This window comes from Chroicocephalus ridibundus, chromosome 4 (assembly GCF_963924245.1).
Source record: "Chroicocephalus ridibundus chromosome 4, bChrRid1.1, whole genome shotgun sequence".
NCBI lineage: Eukaryota > Metazoa > Chordata > Aves > Charadriiformes > Laridae > Chroicocephalus > Chroicocephalus ridibundus.
The window spans coordinates 64,101,305-64,128,653 of record NC_086287.1 but is presented as its reverse complement, the minus strand read 5'-3'; the positions used below and the strand labels follow the sequence as shown (position 1 = coordinate 64,128,653).

At 39.1% G+C, this 27,349-nt stretch overlaps 1 protein-coding gene across 11 annotated transcripts in view; it reads right to left on the bottom strand.

Annotated features, from left to right (window-relative positions):
* Positions 1-27,349, bottom strand: part of ESR2 (estrogen receptor 2) — a 93,616-nt gene that overhangs the window by 12,199 nt on the left and 54,068 nt on the right. For 2 of the 11 annotated variants that reach the window (XM_063333576.1, XM_063333585.1), the window contains exons 1-5: positions 25,026-25,244; positions 21,198-21,670; positions 14,506-14,681; positions 11,649-11,765; positions 1,356-1,655 (exon numbers count right to left, since the gene is read on the bottom strand). In XM_063333576.1, coding sequence (XP_063189646.1) covers positions 1,356-1,655; positions 11,649-11,765; positions 14,506-14,681; positions 21,198-21,670; positions 25,026-25,028 — 1,069 coding nt within the window. In that variant the 5' untranslated portion in view covers positions 25,029-25,244. Of the gene's footprint in view, positions 1-1,355; positions 1,656-11,648; positions 11,766-14,505; positions 14,702-21,197; positions 21,671-22,213; positions 22,380-22,930; positions 23,415-23,924; positions 24,128-25,025; positions 25,245-27,349 lie in introns of those variants that run through there. The other 9 variants (XM_063333581.1, XM_063333584.1, XM_063333578.1 and 6 more) reach the window with 8 other exon arrangements.

Genomic DNA, 27,349 nt, shown 5'->3' with positions numbered 1-27,349 from the left:
CAGCAGCTGGAGCTGGTGGCACCTTCAGCCACTCCAACTAGGTGTGAAATAGGATACACTCCCCTTATCCTCAATTCTTACTTTAAGGATTATAAAAAATATTCACCAAACTTGTTTCCTGTACTGTGTACACACTCGGTTTATTTCTAGATGTAGAATTACTGTCATGTCTTCCCAGGTGCATATTCAAGCAGCAGCAAATGCTGTTTATACTGCATAATCGTGACAGGACCAGGGCACACACCAGGATGCTCTCGTTGCCTTCAGCGCAAAATCCAAGAGATGAGTCATGGTATGCTGGCTCCTAAATCCTGATGGATGTGGGGTTAGGACTACCCGGCGCACTGCAAAATATATTAGCCATGGGAGGTAAATGCAGCCATAGGGATCACTGCTAGCAGAGCACTATATCGGAAGTTAAGGATTAAGCGCCATGCTGCTATATGTCTATCAATTATTCAGTGCTCCTTTCAGCTCACCATTATTAGTTGGTCACCTTAGCTCTTGCTAAAGGGCCACGGTCTGCAGCCTCATCTATGCCAGCCAGCAAGTTTTTCTGCACAACTTTGCCAACTATCTTCTCGGTATGCTGGCTGCTTTTATTCTTTACTCTGACTGTTTTAATTGTGGCTGCTTCATGGAGAAGGCACTGCAAATGTTCACCACTTCTAGTTTGTAAGTGAAATGGTACATTGCCATGATACTGTGGTCGCATTTGAGACATTCAAGGCAATAACGCATGTAGTTGTACTTCACTGATTATTCTTTGTGTTGCCAACAACCAAAAGCAACCTTATTGATTTTTGTTTTGAAGGAGAGCGCACGATAATTCTGAGATCGATACTATGTGCCACTTTGCAATCTGATGCTCTTGTGTAGCAGCGATGTCGGCTGAAGCAATTGCAGACACTCAGTGCTTGGACACACTTCAGTTCACATCCGTTCACTATCACATCAACCTTCTATCAGGATTCAAGAAATGAATTTGGTCTTAATTTTTTTTTTACAGCAATCTAGTTAATACCCCTTTAATGAACCTCCTAAATCAGATTAATCAGGTATTTATAGTTGATGTGGTAGAAATTACATGCAAGACGAACTATGCTTTTTAGCAAAATGAACAAGTATTTGACTAACAACAGATAGCAAATTATGGGCTAGGTCATTGTCTAAATCAAAATACATCCAGGTGAAGTCCTGAGCGCAATAAATTGTCCATTACTTTATAGGACAAAAAGCTTAAGATTTTTATACCGCACGCTTACTGTGCTGTGCTATTATTTCAAGGTAGAGAATCATACGCTAGTGGTAAAAACATTGAATAAAATAAACAAAAACATGATAGAAATTCTTACCAGGAATTTTTTTGGCCCAACCAATCATGTGAACCAGCTCTTTGTCAGCCAGTTTTGTCAGGGACATCATCATGGAGGCCTCTGTGAATGGTTTGCTGGGACGACTCACCAACACGTTGGGGGGCTCCGCTTCAAGTAGTGTTAAAACAAACTGCTCTGGACTGACTGTGCTGAGCAGAATCTCTTTTACGCGGGTCGCTGTCTCACTGTATTTCTTAGCTTTGCCAATGCAGTGCACCTGATCTTCTGAATTACGATGGCGACGCAGGATCCGATATCCACAACGTTCTCTTCTTGAGCCTGACACGAAAGGCATATGATTGCATTGAAGTATTTTTCTCTCAGTGTTGCATTAAGTAAATCCAAATGTTTGGGAAGAAGGGGGAAAAAACCTTTAATATTGGATGTTCTCATATTCAACATCAAGCTTCAGAATTTCTAGAGCATTCAACATTGACTTAACTTTGTTTCTACTGACTTCAGCTGAGGCTCTTGATTATTCTACTAAAAAAAAAATAACATTAAAAAATGTTTACTTTTGAACTTCAGTTAACTCACTTTAAAAGTCCCTGGGAAAATGACCATTGACATCAAAAAGAAATAAATCAGGTCTTTAAATCAAATAAAGATAGCTGTTTGTAAGTTCTGTTTTTAAATTCTGTTATAGAGGTAAACTGGGGGAGGAAAAGACTTCTGAAAGTCTGTGCCATGATACAGCAATACAGTAAATACCTCAGCCAGAAGCACAGCTGGGCCTCACTGCTAGCAGGGTGTTCAGCTACGAACTTCCTGAGATGCAACCTGTTTTCTCCCTATGTCCCATTAAGCCAGCAGGAGTTTCCCCAAAGTGAATTCAGATATCTACAACTAGAAGAAGCAAGCCCCCTTTTGTATTTCTGCATGCAGAACACTATTTCTGTTGCAAAGAGCAGTCCTTTAAATGCCTGGAATGAATTTATTGTTCATTCTGACACCACCAAACATTCTCCAATTCTCTGTCAGCGTTAGTGGTGGGACCACCGTTACCTTTCTTCCATAGCTGCCATGGAAAAAGTCTAAAAGCATCTCCAAAAACAGGGTATGGGGATTTGCTGAAACATTCAGTCACGGCTTCTACTTCTCTCACCCCTTCAGCATACTCTATAAGAAGGACTATGCTTACTGGTTTATAAATAATCCTTGGCAGTAACTAATGTGCAAGATGATTGTACCATACTAAAAATCAGGATATTTAAAAATATTAAGTTAGTGAAGAGATTCTTAGACTGGAATTCTCCAGCGCTTAACATTTCTAATATCACAGCTAAATTGTCCGCTAAAGCCTTTAGAAGTTAATTTTTTGTGCTGGTCATCAATACTTTTCCTGACATAATGATACTCAAAGGTTGAATTTTCATAGATATGAAAATGTCTGTGCTAACATAAATCTATACCAGACCAACATTTATTATTGCATGCATAGAGACCATGGAGTCTTAAAGCATAATAAGTTGTCTCATTTGGTTTCAGTCCCACAACAAATGACAAAATCGTCTGTTCTGCTACTGCTACTGTCTTGACATTACTAAAATTATGAAGTCTTTTTAGCGTGTTGCCTAAAGACTTCTTGCCCGGGTCACAGACTCTGGTTCTTTTTCATTAGGGTATGTGATTAAAGGCTTCATAAAGCGCATGAAGACAGAGAAGCAAAGGAACAATGAAGATGGAAGAATCCCAAGAACTTCATCAGTGACAACAAGCACACTGTCTAGGCTACTCTCTCAGGGCTATTGAAGGAGAATGATCAGCCTGTGGTCTGGGCATGACACCCAGAAGATAAGTCAATAGGGAAGGCTTTTCAGTTCACCTGGAGGGATGAGGCGTTCCACGCCATCGATTAGAAAGAACAGAGGATCTGGGTGTCAGCTACCAGCAGGGCGATAGGTTTGGACCAGCTGCCAGAGACAGAGAGAGAGTGTGTGTGTGTGTGCGCGCGCGCGCGCGCATGCGCATGTGCACGTGTGCATGCCCAAGAGAGTTTGTGGACAAGGTACCTGGAAGAACAGAAGATCCAGGAGCCAGCTACTGGATAACGTTGACTTTCTAAAGCCAGTTACTGGAGGGATCCATAGCACATGTGTGTTTCTGTGACCATTTGTATGGGAGAAGGTCTGAGTACCAGCAGCTGGGGTGATGCTGCAGACCCACAGGCCATCAGCTGGGGAGATGTGGGGATCCACAGGCCAACTGTTTGACAGACTGAGTGTCTAAACCCAGCTACTGGAAGGATATGTATTGTATATATGCATGTATTTTCGACTGCTTGTGTTCCCAGGAGTGCTGTATTTTCTGTCCGTGCTGATCTGCGTGGCTGACTGTGGGTATAGGTATTGTGTGTGTATGTGCCAAATAACAATACACGCTCAGACTTGCTACTGGATCTGGGGACATGGTAATGTGGCAGTTTTCCTTCTGTCAAGCTACTGGATTCAGCAATACCTACCATTCTTCATCCATATCCATCAGAGTCATATAGACCATGAGTTGTCTAAATTCCAACCAGGCAATGCAATTCTGGCCCTGGGTTTCAGTTAGCAAAAAGGGCCAAACATAAACCAAATTAAAAACAAAGGGAGTAGGGACACAAAAAATTAATTTCAGGTGCTGTTGACAAGGCTCTGTCTTGCTAAATAAGATGTTGTGTGAATGCAGACTCTCAGTGGTGGATGTTCCTCAGATGAGGCGGCTTTTCAGGTCATGGTCCTGTCTTGTCTTCGGCAGCTATCAAGCACCGTTTGAGTTAACCCGTGGGAAGGGTGAGATGCAAAGGCCAATCGGGTACAACCTGAAGGCACTGAAAAGACTGGATAAGGACTAATGAATTCTGCCAGGACTTTAAGGATGTGGAACACTCAACTGCACATTGCTATCATCCTCATTTGCTGTCTGTTTAGTAAACCACCTCAGATGTAAAAGAGAACAGGATGACCACTAAAGAAGTTCTCAATACTGGAGAACACTCTCTATCTGAAAATCCAAGAGACTGGAAAATACAAATAGGAAAAGCTGGTTTAATGAACCATATCCTTAGGCATGGAGGAATCCAAGTGGAACAAGGCATTTGGAACTGGAAGCATTATCAGACGGAAGTCCAGCCTAAAATCTGCACCACTTTGGGCAAGGATGGTTTTGCATCCTTAAAAGGAATATGGGTAGGATGATATGGGTTGAGTACTGACAGGACATTTGCAGAAATAATGGACTAAAGGAAAACAATCATTGATTTGCAGAACCAAATGCTTAAACGAATGACATCTAGCCAGAAGTTGCCAGAGCAGTGGAACAGCAGTTAGGGAAAGATAATATACCAGGAGAGACAATCAGAGCTAGAGACACTATCTTATGGTAGATTAATGAAATCAGACTTGATGATACCTAGAAAAAGGTTACCTGCAGAACTACAGAAGTCACAGAGCAATTTCTTCAACCGTCAGTGCAAATGCTTTTGTTTGAGGCATTGACTAATTTCTAGAAAGACACTTGGATGATGTAGTGAACTCTGTGCTAAACCTCATTTTGGACTAATGCACAAAGGTCAAGAGGAAAATCTTAAAGTGCTTTGTCAGCTTCAGAAAAACATTAGAATGGCACAGTTGGCTGCAGACTGTTCTGAAGTCATGTCATGCACGGAAGTATGTAAGTGTTTTCCATCAGGGAAGACGAAGAGGAAAGGTCGACAGTGAGCTAAGCAACTGGAACAAAAGCAGAACTGGAGACACATGAGGAAATGCCTAGGTAATCGGAGTGGTCTACCTACAGAGATCTCCATGGCTCTGATTTCCGTATGAATGTGCATGGTAGAGATCCTAATCACCAGGAGAGAACTGAACTAAAGTAAGAAAAAACACCTCACGTAATTTCAACTATTTAGAGAGCTGAAGCACATTGAACACGGCCATCTTGAAAAAGAGAATAAGAAAAATAGCACAGAGGGACTAAAAGCCATAGGGAGATGCAGGGCAGAGGAGAAATTTTCTTGGGCTATCAAAAAATACGAACTGCTCCACACATGCATAGTTTTTATTCTCCAGTACCTGGTGGAGCTGTGAAGCCCCAAAAAGACAACACACGAAAAGCAGTCTTTTAGAAAAGTTGTTCAGTTAGGGACCATATCTAAAATGATGAAGTCAGAAAAACTACTGCTTTAAGAGGGAGGTGGGGAGAGGAGGAGATGCCTGATGAGGAAGAAATTCCAGCAGTTTGGACACACCTGCCAGAAGCAACATCTGGTCAAGCAAGCACTTGCAACGAGACCATTGACCCTAGTTCGTATCCTGACACTGAAGTGAACCTCTTGTGGAACTCCATATCTTCCGATCAGCTGTCCTCAGCTCTGTTATACTGTCACCCGGACTTCTTTGTGGCATGGAAAATATCAGGCCCTTGGTGCTGAAACTCGAGTTATCCTTTCCAATTCAGTGTTGTAAAGACTTTTAAATTAACAGTCTGTAGCCTATCCAAACTAAACATAGACAGGTAAGCGACCAGGCAATTTAATGGAAATCAAAGGAATCAGTAAAATTTTTAAAAGTATTAAAAAAATAGTAGTCCAGCATCCTGTTTTAATTGATAATCTTGTACAATTTTCATCTGCGCAGCTGTACTGCATGCTCCATCTTAAAATAATTCAGTCGGGTTGTGATACTTATTGATGGTATTAAAAGTTTCAGTACTTAAGGAGGGTTCTTACTGGGAAATAGCAAGCCCCTTTAAGTTACTTTACATTATTTAACTAAATGAAGTTTCATATATAACTGTATAACATGACTTATTTTTAAAAAGTACTCCATTTAAGACAGAATTAGTTTCTGTAATCACAATCAGAAAGTCAAACTAGGAGTGTTATGACATTTATGCATAAAAAACTTGTTACTAAAAAAACTACAGTTGGTGATGAAAAAAAAGGGGGGGGGGCGGAGAAACCAGATTCAGAATTATTGTTTGTATTTTTTAATCACCACATATTGCCAAAGCAGGCAAAGGCTCGTTCACTGTGTGTCAACAGCATGCATAAAACACAGCTTATCTGTAACTAAAAGAGATGTCATTTATTTCCACGTGAAATTTTATTCTGCTTGTATTAAAAAAAAAAAAGAGTGCATGTAAGATTACACAACTAAGAAAACAACATGTAAGCTTGCTAGTCAATTGACACATCAGAAAGCAACAGCCTTTCCAGTTAAAGCAACACTTCAACAACATAAAGGAACTTCTGTGCTTTTTATTCAAATCCAAACTTCAGGCAGGACTGAGAAATTTTACCTGTACGTCTATTAGCATCCAACAGGCATGTGTAAGTCCTTATAAAACTATATATTATAAATAATTATAGATGAGCTTAATACTTGGCTTAACCAGACGCAGAGATGTGGATCAATTTGTGTAAAGGCACAGCAATAAAACACGTGCAGCTTCCCAGATTAGGGACTATTTCTGACTTTACCACAAACTCCCTAACTATATTTAATAGCTAATATTCATTCATATAATGGTAATTCAGGCAATTGGAGAAGTGCACAAATGATGATCAAATCCCTCAGTCTTCCTATAGCACTCTCCTTATTTAGAGCCATTCTTTGTGCAAGAAAATAGCCGTATTCAGCTGAGAATCCTGAACCAAGGGCAAGACCTCGAGCTACAGCACCATTGACCACACGGGTAAATGATCACAAGAACATAAGAAATAAGACACATTGAAAAAAAGTCATTAAAATGAGCCTGTTGTTCACTCACCCACGAACAAGTCACAACAGGTATAACTGGCAGTGAAACACACTATTTTTAAAGCAACTCCTGCTTTACAAATTCTTTGAAAATTGCACATGCCTCCTCTGTCTGATATGGTGGGCAGTTATAAGGCATGTTGCTCTTAATATTGATTTTGGTCCCTGGCAACTCTCTATGTAACTAACCAGTTCAGCAGCAACTGCAGATTCTCCCACTGAATACATTATAATGAGTTTTTGTGTGTGTTCGAGCTTAAAACTCTCTCCAGTATACATTAGTAAATCATTATCACTCCAGACACCTTTGAAAGCAAATGCATATGTTCTTGTGAGTGCACCTTTATTCACCGAGCAGAACTACTGACAAAGAAGCGGCTGTCTGCCATACACGTGAGAACATGAGCTGAAATTACAGTAATTTCTATAATAGCTGAAAATACAATTAATACATCTGATGTCCAGAGAATTTTATGAAACATTTTTTCTCCACTTACTTTCTATGTGAAAAGTAATTTGCAGTATTTTGAAGTGCTATCTGGAAACCGCACGCAACAGCCAAGCACAGGAGAAAAAGAGAGACAACTCCTGAACCGCATCGGCCCACAGAAAAGTCTGTTTTTCTTTCTGCAAATTTGTGGAATGATGCCAGTATTCAAGGGCAGTATCTATCCATCGCTTTTTAGTATGGTCCCTCAGCCTCCTCATTTGGGGTGGGGAGGGGGCTGAGGAGCTTTATCTTTGGAACATTTTTAACAAATTTAGAACTGGCACACAGGGAAAAAGATACGGTAGCAGGGCGGGGAAATAAGTTAAGTCCAGTGCAAGAGGGAAACTGAAAAATCCTTATGGAAGAAGGTCTATTTGTGCCTCAGGAAACGAAAAAGAGAAGTATGAACATAGCTGCTCCCAGAGTGTCTATAGCTAAATGATGAAGCAACTCCCCTCTGCTCGACTGCCTTGGGCAAGCAGCCCAGACCATTTCAGGCTCCCCAGGTAAACACCAGAAAAATCCAAGAGAAGAGCCATTTTATCCTGATGTGCCTTATTCGAGTTTGCTGGGCAGAATTTACTTTTAATTTATTTGCAGTAATTCTGTTTTCCTTTTTCCTGGTGACAGTGCTTTGCAGTTATTTTTCTACCATTGATAGCAGTCCTCGTGCCAAAATTTAGCAGCAGCTTTCTTGATTGGAACAGTAGGCAACACAGACTGCCTACAGAGAAATTTGCAGATGCAGTGTCTAAGACCTTCATTGTGCTTTTGGCAATGACGACATATTTTGTAAGAAAATCCATTATCACCTTAATATAAAGCACCCCCAAGATAGCCTCCACTGAAATAGCTCTGGCTTGTTGGGTTGACTTCTCAACATTTACGAATGCAATGACATCCAAGAGAATTTCAGATCAGGAAACTCCAAAGCAACACTTTCCTGTTGCCTTCTGCTGTTTTAAAGACAACATGTAGTGCCCAATCACATTTACACACAGAAATGTACGCTATACACATATACGTATATTTTTTCTCAAGGTGACTATTGATAATATACAAAATGAGGATTTAAAGATTTGAAGCAAACGGTGACGAGTTTTTATTAAGAGCTTTCATAAACTACAAAGTGGTAATTGAGGTTCTTTTGTCACTGCTGCTGGACAACAAGTCTCCACCGAGCAAAAATGCACTTACAAACCATTCTATCCTATCCAGGGTTTTAGCAGATGTGAACCAATGCATTCACTAAGTGACCTGGGAAAGGAGTGGAGATGGTGAAAAGCCTTCATTAAAAATATAAAAACATACACTTTTATGGCTTTCTATGGTAAAAAACTGGTATTAAAGCATGGCTCTAACAAGACAAATTTGAAAGATAATCACTCTAGTCTGCAGGAAATGGCATTTATGTTTCATGCAAGAAATACAGTCTTAAAATCTGTCTGGTTTAAATGTCTATCACTAAGTGTCCATGCATCAGTTTTACTCACAGGTGCCTCTTAACTCGTCAGGCAACTCAGACAATTCTGAGTAATTTTTGTATTCCTTTTTCACAAATTAAATTGTTAAGATTGTCAAATTTCAGTGCTACTACTTAAAAAACCTAAGTTTTAATAACTACAATTCCTCTTATTTTATTATTATAGTTTCAAAGTTTCAAAGTCATTTTTGGCCTGGCATAGTCATTAATGTCCTATAAACATTATTGTAGGAAAATTTTATTTATAAATATATGATAAGATTAAAAGGAACACAGTACATATTCTCATTATTTATTACTTGTAATACTATAGTGCCTATGAGGTCTAATCACAGACCAGGACTTCCTGGACAATTAGAATAAAAGGAGTCATTTAAGGAAAGCATAGTGGAGGACCACCTTATACTATCATAGTGGAATCAACATTTACAAAAACTCTCCAACTTGAGAACTGGGGTTTGATAAAAACCCCGACTGGAAAAACTTACACATTGAGTAAAATTCTCAGTCATAAAGATGAACAAAAGACAGTGACACCATCCCGAAGGTGAGGTTTCAAAAGGAGTCTCACTTGCAAGCATAAGGCTTTCCTTTCTGGAAGCCAGACAGCAAAGGTAGCTAAGACCGTATTAATGAAAAACGCCAATAAAATTGAGATGCATCATCCCTGCAGAAGAAGACAGGAGCTTCATGTAGAAAGAACTAGCTGACTTGAGCAGCAGAAACTAAATGTACTTCAGGAGTACAAAAATAATACAAGGAACAATTGAAATTGTAGCTCTAAGCTGGGAGTTATCAGCTAGAAATGAACAGGGAGGCTGCTACCATAACAGCTCATAGAATGATTATGGACTGTTAGCGTGATGCAACCATGAAGAAGGCAAATAGGATCCCGGGTTACACGCAGAGAAAAGCTACTGCAGAAGCAGATATGCATTAATGCTACTAGAGTGAAGAGAGTTCACAGGAATACTGTCCGTGATTCTGGTCATCCAAGTGCAAAACAGATTATTTCAGCCTGGAGCAGACTGAGGGACGAGCTACCCTGATGACTTCCAGATTCTGTCTACTCTCCTTTTTTGCAAGAGGAGGAGATTTCTTGGTTCATTGAACCTAATATGAGGCTAATATATGTGAGGGGATATGATGTAGTCCATAAGTACAACCAGACCAGACCATTAACAATAAAGAGCCTTTTAGAGCCTTATAGCCTATAAAACAATGTTGCCACGAGAACAAACTGGTATTAATTGTCCAGCAATAAATGCATGCTCGAATTCTGAAGAATGTTCCTAATGAAAGAAATAATATTCTGCAAACAGACTTCAGATCAAAGCAGTGGGAGGATGAAAACACTGCCTAGTCTTGAAATAGAAATAGGTATCTACATTAAATAGGATGAAATGAATGGAATGCTCGCAAATCACAGAAGACCAAGCACAGTGACCTCCTCCTTTCCCCTCCAGTGTTCCTATGTGATGTTTTCCCAGCCTATTTCTATCATGTACATTGGGGAATCTATAAGAAACAACAACAAACCTTCACTGTGAAAGTACATTAGATATTGAAGGATCTTTTAAGTTATTTTCTTCTTAAAAGTAACCTTTAAAATATCATCTATAAATGTACAACTACAGTGAAGTTACGTCACTGTAAGTACAAGATGGGAATAAGAGAAAGGCTGGATAATTCTGAGTGGTGCAGTGACAACCTGTGGTTGTTCACTACTTCTTTTGATGGAAGAGCTAGAGGACATCATCTGAAAATAGCCCATTCAGAAAAAAACAGCTCCCTCACTGCCTTCCCCCTGCTGCCCCACCAAAGCCCCACAAAAAAGCCTGGCAGCCAGGGAGGCAGTTCTTCACGTGACGCACGGTGAAGTTGCAGAGCTCCTTGCTATGGGATGTTGTAGATGCTAAGGCTTTACAGGATTAAAAAGAGGGACATAGGACAAGTTGTCATTCCATTAAATACAAGAAACCTCTTTTAGACCAGAAGTCCCCAACTGCTAGTTTTTGGAAGCTGAGAGTTGTCGGCAGGAGTTTCTCTTAGGTGCCAGTCTCATTCTTACGCTCCTCCCGAGGCATTCACTCTTGCCACTGTTGGAGGCAGGATCTTGGGTTAATTTTAACTACTGCTCTGATGTGGCATTACATTCAACCAGCAGAACACAGTGCAGGCTCATTTACCCCATATTTGAAGGGGTTTCAGATTGGTTTGAGGCTCAGGCAGCAGCAGACCTTGGGCTCCCATTCTGCAGAATGTAGCATGCAAGTAAACGGCCTTCACAGAGATCTGCAGAGGTACTATGGTTTTTCTGCTCTGAACCTACACCTTACACCTTCCCACAGTCTTTTTTCTGAACATGAAAAGTTCTTCTCTACCTTAAGAGTCGATGCATTTCTTGCTATAAAACGAGCTTAAACCTTGCTCTAATTGCCTGTTATGCCTTTTTAGGATTCCAGGGGAAAAAAACCCAAAAAACTAGGCAAAATTGACTGAAAAGAAATAAAAAGCCAGTAAAACCCAAGCAAACAACAAAGACACACAAAACTCACCGCATTTCATCATTCCCACTTCATAGCATTTCCGTAGCCGGCATGCCTGGCAGCTTTTGCGCCTGTTTTTGTCTATTGTGCATTGATTGGTAGCTGGGCAGATGTAATCGTTATGTCCTGCAGCAGAGTATAGAAGAGAAAACTGAGCATCTCCAACAGCTTCTCTTGGTCATTTCCCTAGCATCTCAACTTTTTCTTATGTGTATATCTAAGCTCCACAAATTTAACTGATGCAAAAAAAAAAATGCATATTTATCCTATACTGAAAACATCAACCTGTGGCTTGAAAAAGTAACCAGACAACATAGACCAGCTTTTAGTGATGACTTAGATAACCAAGCACCTTCTAATACCAAGTCATTCTTGAAAATGGGACTTGCAGAAATTTGCTCCCAGTCACCAACTTCTTACTGTATACTGGTATTCTACGGATGGCAGAGAGTAGATATTTTTCCTGAGCAGAGTTGAAAGCAGCAGTGCACGTAGCTTCAGTCCTCAAAAGATTTAAGTAAACTACAGCTCTATTTACTGAACTCTCTCTGACATAGTGAGTTCCAGGAATGAAGAAGCCTTTGGAGGACTGACACTGGACCAAAGTTAATTAAAAAAAAGCAGCCCAAGAGAGAAAGAAGACTAGTATGAAGTAATGCATACTGTATAGTACAAAGAAAAACAAAAGCACAAGATCTAACTTTTAGATATTCTGAACAAGTGTTTCTGAAGAAACATTTTCTGAAGAAAATGTTATTTTCTTAAGTTTCCACTACAGCCTCTTCTGTTGTCTTCCTCTCTCCCACCTCACCTTGCCCCCACCCAAGTCCCTTTACATTATTTAATTTCATTAATCAATAACCTGGTCCAAAGGTTTATTACTGTAAACTGGACTTGAGTATGCTCCTGGTGTAAATACAGTTGAATCACCTCCTGCCAAATACTGGAAATCTCTCTTGCAGTAGTTACCAAAGGATACAAAAAATAGCCACTCATTTACATTTCTTAATCTCTTTTCTCTCTGGTTGTTCTTTAAGTTATTTTTTTCAAACTTTAAGAATAGATCAGGCAAAGATACAGCTACTAGAGATTCTTTTACTTGATGTAAGTCCAAGAGTTCATGTCCCCAAGAGTAATTATTTAACTGAACCATTGTGACTATTTCCTTGCAAAATTAAAATAATTTTAACCTTGAATTTTTGAACTGACAATTTTAAAAATAAGAGATCGGGTTACAGTTTGTCCTGTTTCCTACTGGCAGATATGGCTGAAAAACAAATTACTGTTTATCACTCTTCACACATGGGGGGAAAGGAGGAGGAAGCTCTCTGTTGCACTATAACCCAAGCACACAGGAGTATAAAGTGGTTTAAAACTCCGGTGGCCTTGGGATAATTTAGCTTGCGGGCAGATGTTCAGAGATGTGGGACAAATACACTACAAACTTGGACAAGCAAAGGAGACCACACACAGTTGCTCCGTCATACCATCTAATTTTAATTAGACATTAGCCCAACATTCTGGTCTATGGTAGGCCCAGAAGTTTTATTTTTACAGGCAATCTCCTTCATAACAACAGTTGCACCTGAGTGCTTGATAGTGTTTTATGCCAAGAACTTACTTTTATTTATTTGAATTACAAGCAAATATTACCTGACAGGGTACATTAAGGTGTACAAAGGGCCACAATGGGTAACTTGTTCATGGCCAAAGCACACACGAGCAATGCAGAGCAGGCAAATAATTTTCCTGACAGAAAACACTTTGAGAACAAATTCAGTCTCCATTTGTGACAAACTGGACACAAAGTTCTCTTCAATTATTTTAGAAATCAAAAGAACTTGCACCAGTTTATAGTAATTGTTATTCACCCTTGCAGAACTTCCACAATAAATTGAAAAGGCAAACAAGTTTCGAATTAACTTTGATTCTAATGGTGACACCTACTCTGCCATATTGAGCCAAAAGAAAATATCTCAAGATTGCCAAATGCTTTGTGTGTAGAAGAGGATGGGAACATTACAGACCAAAAAATGACAGGAGTTTCTCTGTTAGTATCTGCATGGAGTATCCAACATCAATCCAAACAAGTTTCCACCAAGAAACCCCAGATGCGGCCAAAGAACATGATAACTAGAGCTAAGGTTAAAGAAATTAAGTGGTCCAAAGTTGCAATATGGTGCACATGTCACTGCCCATAGGTTGTGGTAACATAGAGACCTGCCTTTATTTCATACAGCAGCCACTCAGCAAATTTTAACTAAATACTAAATATTAAGAATTTAAACACTGAAGTGGAAATCTTAGACAGAGAGATCTGGCAGAATAAGAAATACTGCAATGTAGGCTCTGGCGGTGGAGGGCTGAGAAATAACAATAATCAGATTTGTACCTAATACTTACTGGACACATTTTAATATCCTACATACTGTGTAGATGTTATGTGCTATGACTCAACAGCTCCAGGTGATATATTCTTGTCCAGAATAGTTCCTGGCAAGCAAAGTCTCCAGACAATTACCTACTCTAACTGTGTCTGTTATAACAAATTCACAATCACGATGTCTACTTTGGGACACAAACTGCAATCAGATTCACAGGTCTGCAGTGCCATCCCACCGAGGCCTTTACTGCAGGGCCTTCCCATGCTACGTATTCCACTTCTCCTCTAAAGAAATCAATTGCTCGCTTTGTAATGCTTCCAGATCTTGAAAACATAAGAGTCAAAAGATAAAGTAGTCAAATCACGTGTTGCTCTGTTTTCAGCATGCAGCACCATACACCAGGATTTTAAATCAACTCATTACTAGATCTACCGCTGCAGCCCCTTATCATATGAAACAATATCAAAAGCTGATTCTCCTACCTTGAATACTTCTTTTAAAGAACGCTTTGCAGCCTTCACACGACCAGACCCCATAGTGGTATCCTGAAGCATAGTCACTGCAGACTGCACAGAAGTGGGCATCCCTTTTTGAGCCAGGATTATTTGCAATTGGGCTTGTACAGTCATTGGCATTACTTTTTCTTTTTAACGTCTCTCTGATAGAAAAGAAAAACATCTGTTATGAAAGAAGAAAAAATTAATCTACATTGCAAAGAGTTTTGCTATTTTTCATTGTCTTCAATGCTCTCTATATAGAGTCCTCTTATTACTGAACACAGGACAGTGTGAAACACTCACTGTTAAGCCTTTTTCTGATAAGGTTATTTAAAGCACATAGTCTGATCCCAGAGCTTTCAATGACGACAGACTCTAAAGTTTTAATATACTCAAAGGCATAAAACTTGCTTTTTGATGTGTCATTCAGACGAACTCGGGGAAAAATCATATGAAATGCTGATGGATCTTGAAGAATTCCTGGGAATGTACAAGTCCAGGAATTTGTGAACAGAGTGGACTTTAGCTTTGGGAAGCTTAGCATGAAAAATGCGAACTCAGACAGCTTGGACTGACACGGTGAACGCTACCACAGACGTAGCTGCACTTGCTTTGTACTGTTAGCAAGGGTAAATTTTAGCTGGAGCAATACAGCAAAACAGTCTCAAGTATTTCATCCTTTAAATGAGGCTTTATTCATTCAATGAGGTGCTGGAGACAATTACACTGAGAGGTGAATCTAAGCCTACAAGATCAATTCACAACGTTAGGCAAAGTTTTCTGTTGAGGGCAACGACCCACATTTGTCACCCTAGTGCTATATCAAAGTCTGAATACAAGAAGAACAGAGAAACGTGATTAATAAAATGTTTTCATACATTAAAAAAATTATTGCTCCATATAAATTAATAAGATATATTCATTCCTAAAGCACTGCAAATAGTTCCAATTTATTGGAACTCTTCTTAGCAACTGGATTAAAATTAGAACAGGATAAAAACATGAAATAACAGCCAATTCCTGACATCAAGATCCTGTAAACAAACAGTAAGAGGAAAGGAACGTAGATTATCAGTAAAGTGTTTTTTAGGTATAGGAAGCACATCCATTTTTGCCTTTTCTCTGGACCTCATTTTCTTGGTGGTTTTAGCATGTTTTACCTTCATGGTCAATACAACTTCTAGATAGAGAGAAATACAGTGTCACGTGCAAACTCGCAGCAGCAGTTTCACAAAAGGAAAGCTGTGAAGTCAACTTATAGGTATGAACTTAAGCACAGAGGCAGAAGCTAGAAACTGCAGAATTTTCCTCATCCCACCTTCCAGCAGGTTTAGGGAGGAGAAGAAACATCAGTTGGGTTAAGACAGCAGGTAGGACGGTTTATGACTTCTAAAGAACAAGGGTATGTTGCCGGGGCAGAAGAAACCTGTTCACCAAGAGGAGCAAGTTTAAGCAGAACAGTAGAAACGTGCTGAAAGTGCTGTCAAAAAGGCCTTAACTAATATATTAAAAGTAGACTTTGTGCTGGTTTCATTACAGGAGGTAAGGACAAACACATCCACATGCCAACTAAAAATCATCAAGTTTTATAAATATTTGAGGAGAATGTGCTCCAATTTCCTAGTAGAAAATTTGCAAGGAAAAAAGGTGATCCTCTGAACGACGTCCAAAACAGATAAATTTTGTTTTTTAATTTAAATTCCAAATGTAAGGTATTGTAGAATTAAGTTACTGCAAGCTTTTTTTTTTAAAAAAAAAATTAATTCATTGAGATATTGCAAGGAATAAAGGTGTTTAGATGTTTAATATGCCCAGTCTTTGATTACACACACAGGTACACACACCCATTAATGGACTGCTGAATCACTAAGTTATTTCTCCTTCTGCCACACTGGGAAGACCACTGTGGGGGAAACTCTCTCTTAGAATAAAGGGACTGTATCACACATGCCTAATATGCTGCTAATGCAAGGAGGAAAGAGCATGACTATTCCTTCCCGTTTCCCTGTGTTTGGAGTAAGTAGAAATTTGTCATTTCACATTAGTAGAAGAGGTACATATTTAAGCTCTACTTGGGAATCAAGATCCAATTGTGAGAGTCGTAAGAGAATCAAAATCAGCTAGAGAGGATCTCAGCAACTGACTGGTATGTTCTAGAGAGTGATGTTCATTGCCCTCATTAAAGCACCAAGATATTATAGAGGAAAATAAAGAAAAAGCACGCACCATAACATTTCACTGAGGAGTGTTGCTTTTTACCTTCCAATCATGACACGTGTTTTAAATAACACTTTTTCTTCCCTTGCTTAAAAGTTTAACAACAGCCACCCAGCAGACACGCAAGCTACGTGACTTCTGCAGACTGTGGCAAACAGCTTGCACACAGAGCAACAATCTGGAACGAATTCCTCCTGCAGGCCTAATGGGCATCAAATCTGCTCATCTGCGATAGCTGCGGCAGCACAGCAGGAGATTCAAAACCAATCATCTTGTTACTGTGCTCTTTAAGAACAACAGAACTAGGAAATACTCAGAGCTTTAAGGTACACGTTCCTTACCCTAAGGATCGTCTCTTGGATACACAAGCAGCAAACCGGAGTGGGTAGCCCCGCGTGTGGTCAGAGACCACCTCTCAGCACTCTTGGGACTGGTGCATTCCAGCATGTTCAGCAGATGAATGAGCTGCCAGGTCCTCCAGAAAAACTGGTGGTAACTGTCTGGATGCCCACAAAGCTCCTGCACCAAAGGATGCAGGAAAATGGGGTATGTACCCTGGCTGCTACCAAGGAACCCCATGGGCAAAAATTTGTTGCTTTACACCTCCTAATACTCCTCTCTATTTTATGATCATGGTTTCTATATAGAGATATTATGTTTCCATAAAAAGAATTAAAATCTTTTTGAAAGTAGAAAGTCAGTGATTTCCTACTAGTCATCAACAGTGACAAGACGATTACGCTAAAGAGAAGGAATCAGCAAGGCTATTTAGGTTATTCAGTATCCATTGCGTCTACTAATTACCTCTAGCTTTGCCACAGCAAGTGTTTGATGCCTGTGCCACACCTGGAAAACGTGAACCTAAATTCAACTTTTTGTTAAAAATGAAGTAGGGTAGCAAGGATTTGACTTGAGTCTCAAGTAGCAAGATTTGCTCATGGCATTTGTTGTCTGACAGGCTTTTTAAAAACCTAACTACTGTACACTATAAAAAAGAAAGAGAGAAAAAAACACCGAGAAAATAAAAAGAAACCCCAACATTAAGTTAGAAATTAACAGTCCAGATTTTCTAATTACTTAGAACGTTTCCCTCCCTCCCACAGGCCATTGGCTCATTCAGTGCCCAGAGATAATTCAATCCCATGCAAGTGTAAGCCATAGGGTGAGGAAGGCTGTATCCGAGGGTGCCATTCTGTGCTCACATTCTTGCCCTGTTTAGCGTGCTGAAATTAGAGAGCTTCATAGTTACTAAGGTTTGTTTCAAGTGATTGGAATCTCTTCCTTTCTGTCCCAGAATGTGTGCAATATGATCGGCAAAAATCAGCTGAAGAATACTTTTCAATCTTTATCTTCCTCATTTTCTAGAGCCACCCCCTACCATAACTTCTGGAAGTGTTAATACCACACAACTGTCAAAAAGCACAGGTTCTGCTACGCTCCAAACATTGATTAATACACTGAAAATTGTGTCGTAGGTATCTCAAAATGAAGGGACGTATTTTTGCTTAATCTCTGCGACTCCTCCATCATAAAATGGAGATGCCAATCCATCACCTCAAAGAGACTTCATGATATGTGTAAGTGCTCTACAGAATGAGCACAATAAAAAAGCATAGGAGGATAATGCACATAATTACGGCTTCAGAGCAGAGTTTAAACCATCTATAAATATGACACTAACACACTGTGAACAAGACAAATTAAGTTCCTAAACAATTTTCAATTAAGCAAGCATTGCTAGCCTGTGCACCCAAATCCCTTTACTTACATGCTTTACCTACAATTAGTCAGAAGTTCAAGGAAAATAATAGAAGGGAAGAACAAATTAAGTTCCAGAAGCATCACTCTGGCAACTTCATTAAAGTTTCCTAATACTTTTTAGAAAGTAACATATCTGTTCATTTTCAAAATAAACCTTTTGTTTCTTTAATTAAAAACCTTTTATTTAGGGGATGAAGGCAGAAATCAATTTCAAACTACTTTTAAACATATAATTACACTGTCACATTCCTTTTTGATATAAATGGAGTGATCCTGCACCAACAAAATTATGAGACTATTTCTATTGTCTTTACAAGGTAGAGGACCTATAATGCAAACAAATATAGCAGAGACTTTATCAGCAAATTATTACCATTTTACAAAAAAAAAAAAAAAAAAAAAATAGAACTCTAAAAATGTGTCTGTTTTTACATGGAATACAAGTCATTTTTGTTGAACTACTGGTGAAAAGCAACACTATGCTACAGAACATCTGCATTTAACAAAGTTAAATAAATTTCTTCTGTATTCATTTAGTGAAACTATTTGTGAGGAAAGGGAATGCTGAAAATTCAGATTCCTTATTTTAAGCTGATTTACAAGGAGATCCAAATTACACAATTATCAGTTTTAGCAAAGCGGACCACATTAGTTTAGCTAATGTTAACAGAAATTTACACCCAGGGAAAATAAACTCCTCTCACAGTGAGACTCTTGCTTTATTTTGAAAGGTAATATAAAACCAGGCCTAAATATGTAGTAATGATGTTTTCTAACTCAACTTTCAAACAAAATCCCTTTTGTCAAACTACAATGCTGTTTAAATTTACTTACACTTTACAGCATTAGTCTCTCCCTTCCCCCAGCGCTATGCTATTCCTTTAAGTTTCAGTCCCAAGAACTCTTCCTTCAAGGTATAATCTACGAATCTGCAGTGTCATAGTCATTGTTCCCATGGCAATAAATATAATGTTCATGACATTAATTTAAGACCTCACCAAAGGATAAAGCAAAAGGAAACACAGAGCTTTTTTCTTTACAGTCTTATTTCAGGACAGATATCCACAATAAGGGAATTACAGCTTTTGCTTTTTGTGTTTCCATGTCTTTTTTTTTTTTCTTTTTTACACCTTCTATACACAAAGGGGAGGTCACCATGCGTCATACTGAGGCAAATGAACCACTGAGAAGGTCCATCTACCAAGCAACACAGTAGTTACTTGCTGCTGAATGATAAAGATCATCCACCAATTTTACAACCTACACTTCATTGATTTCTCCCCTTTAAATTATGTCATCATCAGCTACAAAAGCAATAGTCTAAGACTTATTTACTAGAACTCCAGGGTGGTTGATTTGGCTTCCCTCCTGCCTATGTAGAGAGCACACTGCAGAGTATCAGATGGGTTGCTCTTGCTCTTAGATTATTCCAGCTGCTGTCCCATCACCTGGACGCCTTCAAACACTAACCTGCAGCAGCTTTCCCAGGGCTGTCAAAGTTTTGAAACATCAACTAAACTGGGAAGAGTTTGGATGTTAGCCCTATTCACATTAGACCTGCTTGGGCACTCCAGAACTGTCTGCTCCTCTCTGCCAACTCCAAATAGAGACTAGTCAGGTGGCCGGGCTGAAGCTTTGTGCAGCCTACAAGTCTGAAGAAGACGTAGATCTCACGCTTAGCCCTGTGCAGACAACATAAAGGCAAACCCATTGCAGAAGGAACATGGGTGGTTTCAAAAAGAGCACAAATCCTTTATTAATAATTGAACTAAAACTGTTGCCAGGACAAACTATTTTTCATACTGACAATGACTGCTGAAATTAAATACTGAGCCCTATGAATAAACATACAGCTGCTAAAAAAGGAACAGTACCTGCAACACCCTGTGCTTTTATCCATCCAACAGCTGTTGTGCCCCTGAACGGAGCAATTTCATCAGCTGATGATCTACACATTGCTTATATTTTGAAATATGAGTAAATGTGTAGAATGGGAACATGTTTTTGCAAATACAGTTTCTTTACTGCTGAAAATTTAGCCCATTAATCTGCTGTTCACGATGCCTTCATAAAGTCAGTAGAGAACAGCAACAAAGAACAATGATGTCAGACTTTTTCAGTAGCAGCACCCTTTTGAACATGATGCATGCTGCTGTATAACCATTAATACTAAAACCAAAAAACAAAGAAAACATTTCTTTTGACTTCTAAGTTCACAAAAAGCCTTCTGAACTATTAGGTGCAGTAAAAAAAAAAAAAAAACAAAACCAAAACAGATAAAATGGTATTCAAACAACATTGTATGAAAAGGAAAAAAGAAGGAACCTTTACTTCTTTGTCTCAAAGGACTTAATTTGCCAGAGCAAAATTCGTTTTTATTGTGCAAAGTAATACCCAACAGTCTTGAACTTTTGTTTATACACAGCACACTTCCTACATTGAAAGCATTTGTAGTGCTTCGTGTTGGTGCATAGTTCTCTAAGGAGCTATTGAAAAAGAAATCCTATTTTAGAAGTTACATTAAAAAAAAAACATAAAACCCCGGACTGATTTGGTGTTTGGTGGAGGCTTTTTGGTTTGGTTTTGTTTTTCAGAGAGACCAACACATATAAGTTAAATGTAAAAAGATGAGACTTAAAAGAACTAAAGAAGATGGAAATAATTTTCAGCAAAGTTTTAAAGAAATGAGTAGTACTGACCTGGTCACAGGTAGCACTGGCTCCACCGGTCTTGCTTCGCACCACGGACTCTTTGGCTGCTCTGCATACAGAAGAGATGACTGACAGTGCAATGTCAGAGGGGAGAGATGGTCAGGAGCAGACCATAACACATTGGGGCTTGATGTTTGCCTCACAGATGCACTCTCTGAATCACCAAAATTGCTGGTAATGTTGTAATTCATCACAGCAGGACTGCAGAATGCCATTGCAGAATATTCATGTCTGTTTTCCATGTAAGCTGAGGGAATACAGACTGGACTGTGTGCTGCTGTCAACGTGGACTGATTACAGCTGTAGGGAACCGGAGAGACGATACCGGCGGGTGAGTTTTTAATTTCTGTTTTATTGCATCCAATATCCTGAAGTGGCAGCAACTGAGAAAAGTCCTTGTGAGAAGACGCACACAGGGACATTTTGAAGCAAGACTGAAGGTTGTTGTTTAAATATTCATCCTAAAGATGTTAAGGTATAAAAAAAAGTTGAATTAAAAAAATAAGAAAGTTCTGTATTAAGTCTTTTCTGCACAAGAAAAAAGGAAGCCATAAAACAGAAAATATAAAAATATCCTGTTAAAACACATTACATGCCAAACGTAGGAATTCACTACCTTTAAGAAAAAGAAAGCTTTCTAGAACTTCCTTAAAAATAAAGGCTAAGACAGATGTTGAGTTCAGAGTCCCTTAAAAAATAATAATAATAATTTAAAAAAATCTCTTGAAGTCTGAAACAAAGATGCCGGTGACAATTTGGAACCTAACAAAAGTAACTCGTTACAACCACTGTAAAACTGCTCTTTGTCAGAGGCAAAATTACCCTATCGTTCACAACTGTGGTGTGGGTGCCCTAGAAACCAGTTCTCTTTATAAAAGCTCATGACCTCCTGCTCTCGCTGAGAGCATACAACTTCAGTCTTCCCTTTATCAACACAAACATGTAACAGCAGATACTTTGAAAACACACAAACACACACACATCCCCCCCTCTCTCTCCTTTACCTGCCAAAACCTGAACTCCACTGCACAGCGCTCTCCGCAGAGGAGGAAGACATGTAATGGATGTCAAAAAGCAATGTGACTTCATCACTGAGAGGTCCCTGGATAAAGCACTTCTGAACAGAGCCATTATAAAAGCAGAAGTCCCAGAACACAGGTATTTCCAAAGCTAACAAGACAGAACTCAAGTGATTTTTTAAGGTCCAGAAGTTTTATAATTTCCTGCCACTCCCCATCCCCATCCCAACTACTCCTCATTCTTCCTCCCATCTGAATCAACTGTCAAAACAGAGACCTTAATTTGCCCAGCAGTAAATACTCTTTGTCAGATTTAGGTATATCCAAATTATTTAAGGGAGAAAAAATTTTGAAAAGAAAAAAAAAACAACACCAAAACCAGCCTCCTAAGTTTGGACCCCTGTCCCCAAAGCATTACTTTTACAGTAGCATCTAAAAATATTTCTTTTTTATTCTTCACTATGGGTTTCATCTGCAATTCATTCCAGCTTTGAAGACTAGACATGCAGCCCTCTTACAGCTTGCAATGCAAAACAATTCTGTTTCCAAAACAGCGAGTTCCAGCCTCTAGAACTGATAATGTAGTGTACTTTTACAGACGGTAATAAGATCTTAACATGAAAAATCACGGGATAATTGAAAAGATACCCACAGCTGTCCTATTCCAGAAGTGACCAAAGTATTGATACTAAATATTCTTACCTTTTTTCATCTCACATGACCAAAAAACAAGACGAGGAAGATTCAAACACAGGTTTGCTGATGTACCAGCAACCTTCCTGTCCCAGAAATTCTCAGCCAGATGGCATTTCTTGTATGCCATCAGGGAGCATTCACATATTTTTCTCCTCTAGGACCAGATAGAAGCATTAAAAATAATGTAAGAAACAGTCTTTTTGAATAAAATGGATAGTTTAGGGTCCTTCCTTCTCACTTTGCACTCTGTTGATGAAACTGAAGATATCTGTAGAAATAACCAGGAACTCATTTAAATCATCTCAGGCACCTCAGACCCAGCTGCTGTTTTTTCCTTTGTGGGAAACAGGAAAATGAGATATCTCAGCAGCTGTTTATATCCAGCAGTTGTTGCACTGGAACTCCGATGCAGCCAAAGCAGGAGAATCTGACCTCCCTCCTCACACAATCTACACGCTTCATTTGCTGGAGCCAGATGCTTCACAGTCTCCTTTAAGAGAAACCAAGCATCGTTCAATTTTCACTGCACTTAAAATCTCAAAAGTTCAATTGCAGATTATGGGGTGGGTAGCCCAAATAATTTTTAAGCAGCAAATGATGAAACTAAGAAATGATCTTAAAACTATTTTCAGTGGTTACTACGAATGGGCCCAGCGAGCACACCAAATTCAAAATGCATTTAAAGCTTCTGTGTAGGTAAAGCTGTATACCATTTGCGATCTCAGAGGCTGCATGTATTCAAGATGCATGTGGACGCTCTGCAGGAGCATCTGGAATGTCCAGCAAGAGCTGACAGCGCTAACTGTGTCCTTCTGCCCCCCTGCAAAGGGCACACAGTGCAAGGTAACCCCCAACCATTCTGAGAGAAGGACCTGAGAGGCACTACAGCAACACCTCTGTCATAGTCAGCTAGAGACATTCTGCTAAGATACTTTGACAGTTTTTGCAGCAGGCAACTGGTTGCATGGTTTCCTTCAGACGTTTAGAAAAATATACGCACCGATGCTGTGGAAGCAGAGAGAAGGCAGAGCTGGTACTACACAATTTCATGAACTGAAATCAGCTGGGCTTTAAGTAGTTTTTTTCTGGAGAGGTAATCCAGTAGAATAGTATGCAGGATAATTGCCTATTTAGCAGAAGGACCTGTGGTCTCCAAAGGCCAACACACAGTATTTAGAAACATACACAGAAGTTACAAGAAGCAAGAGTGAAGTTTGTTTTAGAAAGAGGAGTCCATGCAAGCATGAAAAGTCAGTACCAGCATTCCTCAAAAACAGACTGCTCATAACTTATTTACAAGAGAAAGGACTCTGGATTCCAGGAGGTTAAAGAAAGCTCTACTCGTAGTCTGCAGCAGACTGCAATATAGTTAAAAAATAACAGCATTGGCTTGAGATTATCTTGGGTAGTAGAAACAGTTTAGACACAGTAGACTATGGATCTACATGAGACCATGTTGTTCACGTTTCCTTATACCTAGAGAATTTAGAATGGGCAGCCCAGAGCCTCAGAAATAATACGAAGCTGATGAAATTATCCGGTATTGCTCAGAAGGTCCTAAAAACTGACTGCTGGATTGTGAAGTTTCAAGGATTGTGAAGAAGTTAAAGAAGAACTGCAGATTCAGGGAACCAGATCTTAAGATTTAAGGCTAGAGAAAACACACTCCACTAACACCAATACCTCAGAAGAAAGCACGACCACATTTAACTCAAGGATTAGAATAAGTAGTGCAACAGGCTACTGTATTTGTTCCATCCTGGTGTAATGTTCCTATATCTTAAGCACCATTTATTAAACAGAAACGAACTCCTACATAAAGTGAACTCCCATTCCAACATCTCCTCCTTCTCTGAAGAAAGATTTTAAAAGTAAGATTCAATTTTAAAGTACATTATTTAGATCTAATCTATCAGCACTACACTAGATCTGTACCAGACACAAACAAAACAGTTATCTGTTATTTTTATACTACAGTCTTCTATGAGACTGCAAACATTTCAGTCCACTTAAGTCAGTTTAGCTTAGCAAGATGCTCAACTACTGAAATGCCATTATTAAGAAAATAGCCGTTTTGTCCGATTCCTTGAGTAACACTTACCATTCACAACTCTAAGTCACTAAGGGCAGGGTTCACATCTGGCATAAGAGAAAATAGTTCTATTGGCTCCGGTACACAGAGGATGACACTATCCATGAGGATGTAGGAACAAAAATATGATGTTATCAATGTTCTCCACACACACAAAAAAAAAGGTTTCTGGTCTTTAAACAGCTCTACGTATTAAACTCAGTGTATCTTCAGAGTCACCATGCAAGACACACCAGATCAGGCACAAGCACTGGTTTAGATGTTACAGTCAAACAGATACATGGGTAAATAATTAAGCCATCTGACCTATTTGAACAAACTCAAAAGCCAGTTATTGCACGTTACCTATACCAAGTATCTTTTTAAAAGCCTTGTATAAATAAATAACTTATTTATTTTTTTTAGTTTTGGAAAGGGGAAAAAATAGGTAGAGAGGGCAGGCTGCCATGTTTTAGAGACTGCTTGGAAACATAATACAATAGCGTTTCCTAGAAAAACGCAGAAGTCTGCAGAAAGTAGTAGTGATGGATGTTCTCAGGCACCATTCCATCAACATACATTACAACGTGCTTAGAATTTTATAGGCAAGTCATATATTTTGAGCAAAGACTTTTTTGCAATAGAGAATTAAGATAACCTTTTTTTCTGGTAGACTTAAATTAAAGTGCAATCATTCTTCCTTTCGTTTTAATAGAGGTGATTCAGCAAGCATGCATTCCACTACCCCACAGCACCTCAGTCATCTTCCGAAGCGTTCTATTAATATTCTGCTAAGTTAAACTTTACACCACTCACCGCCACAACGAACTGAATCATTTTCTCCAAAACTGATCATTAAAGGAAAGTCATTCCTGATGCATAAAACGGCACTTGTGCTTCAAGTTTTGTGAAAAACATTACTCATTAAACACAGCAGTGCCAGATACTGCCAACAGAAGGCATATAAGTAAACAAGTTTATTATTACCTGAGAAGGACTAGATGCTACACGTAGAGGACAGATAGGGAAGTTAAATGAAAATAAAGCTGTCTGTCGAGACCTCAGATGTTATACTCATTCCTGCAAAATTAATAGTCTGTTGTCAATGAGATCAAGACCTCTTCTCAAAAAAATACTGCAGATTAAAAAGCATAAGGGCAAGAATACTTTGAAACATTTAAGTGAAATAAGCACTCTCTTTGGCCTGTCTTAGCCTTTGTGTTACTGAGAACACTGACAACTTCTAGGTTATTCTAAACATTCATAAATATATTTCAGGGCTCAATGCATCTGACGTACACAGAAGCACCAAGGGAACTGGGTTTTTCCACCAGAGGAACACAAGACTTCAGGAGGGTTTAACTGCAGTCTTCTATTCCCTAAAGTGGAGTTACAAAGACAGCAAAGCCACTTTTCAGAAAAAGTGCACAAGCTAGGAGTAGAGATTACAGTCACAGGTCAGTGCAAGGGGAATTCCAATTGGACAGATGAAAAAATTCTGCACAGTGAGAATTAAGTACAGGAACAGGATACCCAGAAAGGCTGTGAAATCTCCATCTTTGGAGGTATTAAAAAACTTGACTGAAAATGGCCCTGAACAACCTGACCTCACTTTGAGCAGGGTACTGGATTAGTCCCTTCCCACCAGAACCACTATGTTCATCCACTACTGGAGGCATTCATAGCAGAGGAAATTCCATTTTACCTGTTCTGGAAAGAGTGAAGCATATCAAAGGATCATTAGTTACCCTGGACACTGGCCACCTTGTCAGGTCTGTTCAAGAAGATAAGAGCTGTGGATCTTGTCCAAAGACAGCCAGCATTTAACACTTCATGGTACATGAAAACACCCGCCTTGCATATACTGCAATGGAATTAGTTCACTAGAAGGTATGCAGTCAACTGGAAAAGGTTTTCAGATCTCAATTCAAACTAGACTTAAGATTGACTGCAGTAGTTTTTAGCCTTTCAATTTGTGGACCCTTAAAATGTTACCAGACCTCAGAATGGATTTAAGCTCTCTATGACTTGCATTTCTTACGTACGTTTCATAGACTTAAGGATCCAGAGACCAGAAATGGAAAGCCACTGTGCTGCTCAAGAATACAAATGCAAACTGAGACTTCAGATCCTTTACTCTCCATGTCATTACTTCAAAGTACAGCGCAGACACTCAATACATATTCCATCAGAAAGAATATTTGAATTTCAGTGTGAAAATTTTAGCATGTTCCACCAGAAAAGAAAAATCTATTAAAACTATTACACATGTAGTAATTACAAGGATCTATGAGAAGAATTTGTAATCACACTTCAATCCACAGCAGTATCATGGCAGAAGCCAGTACACAGAA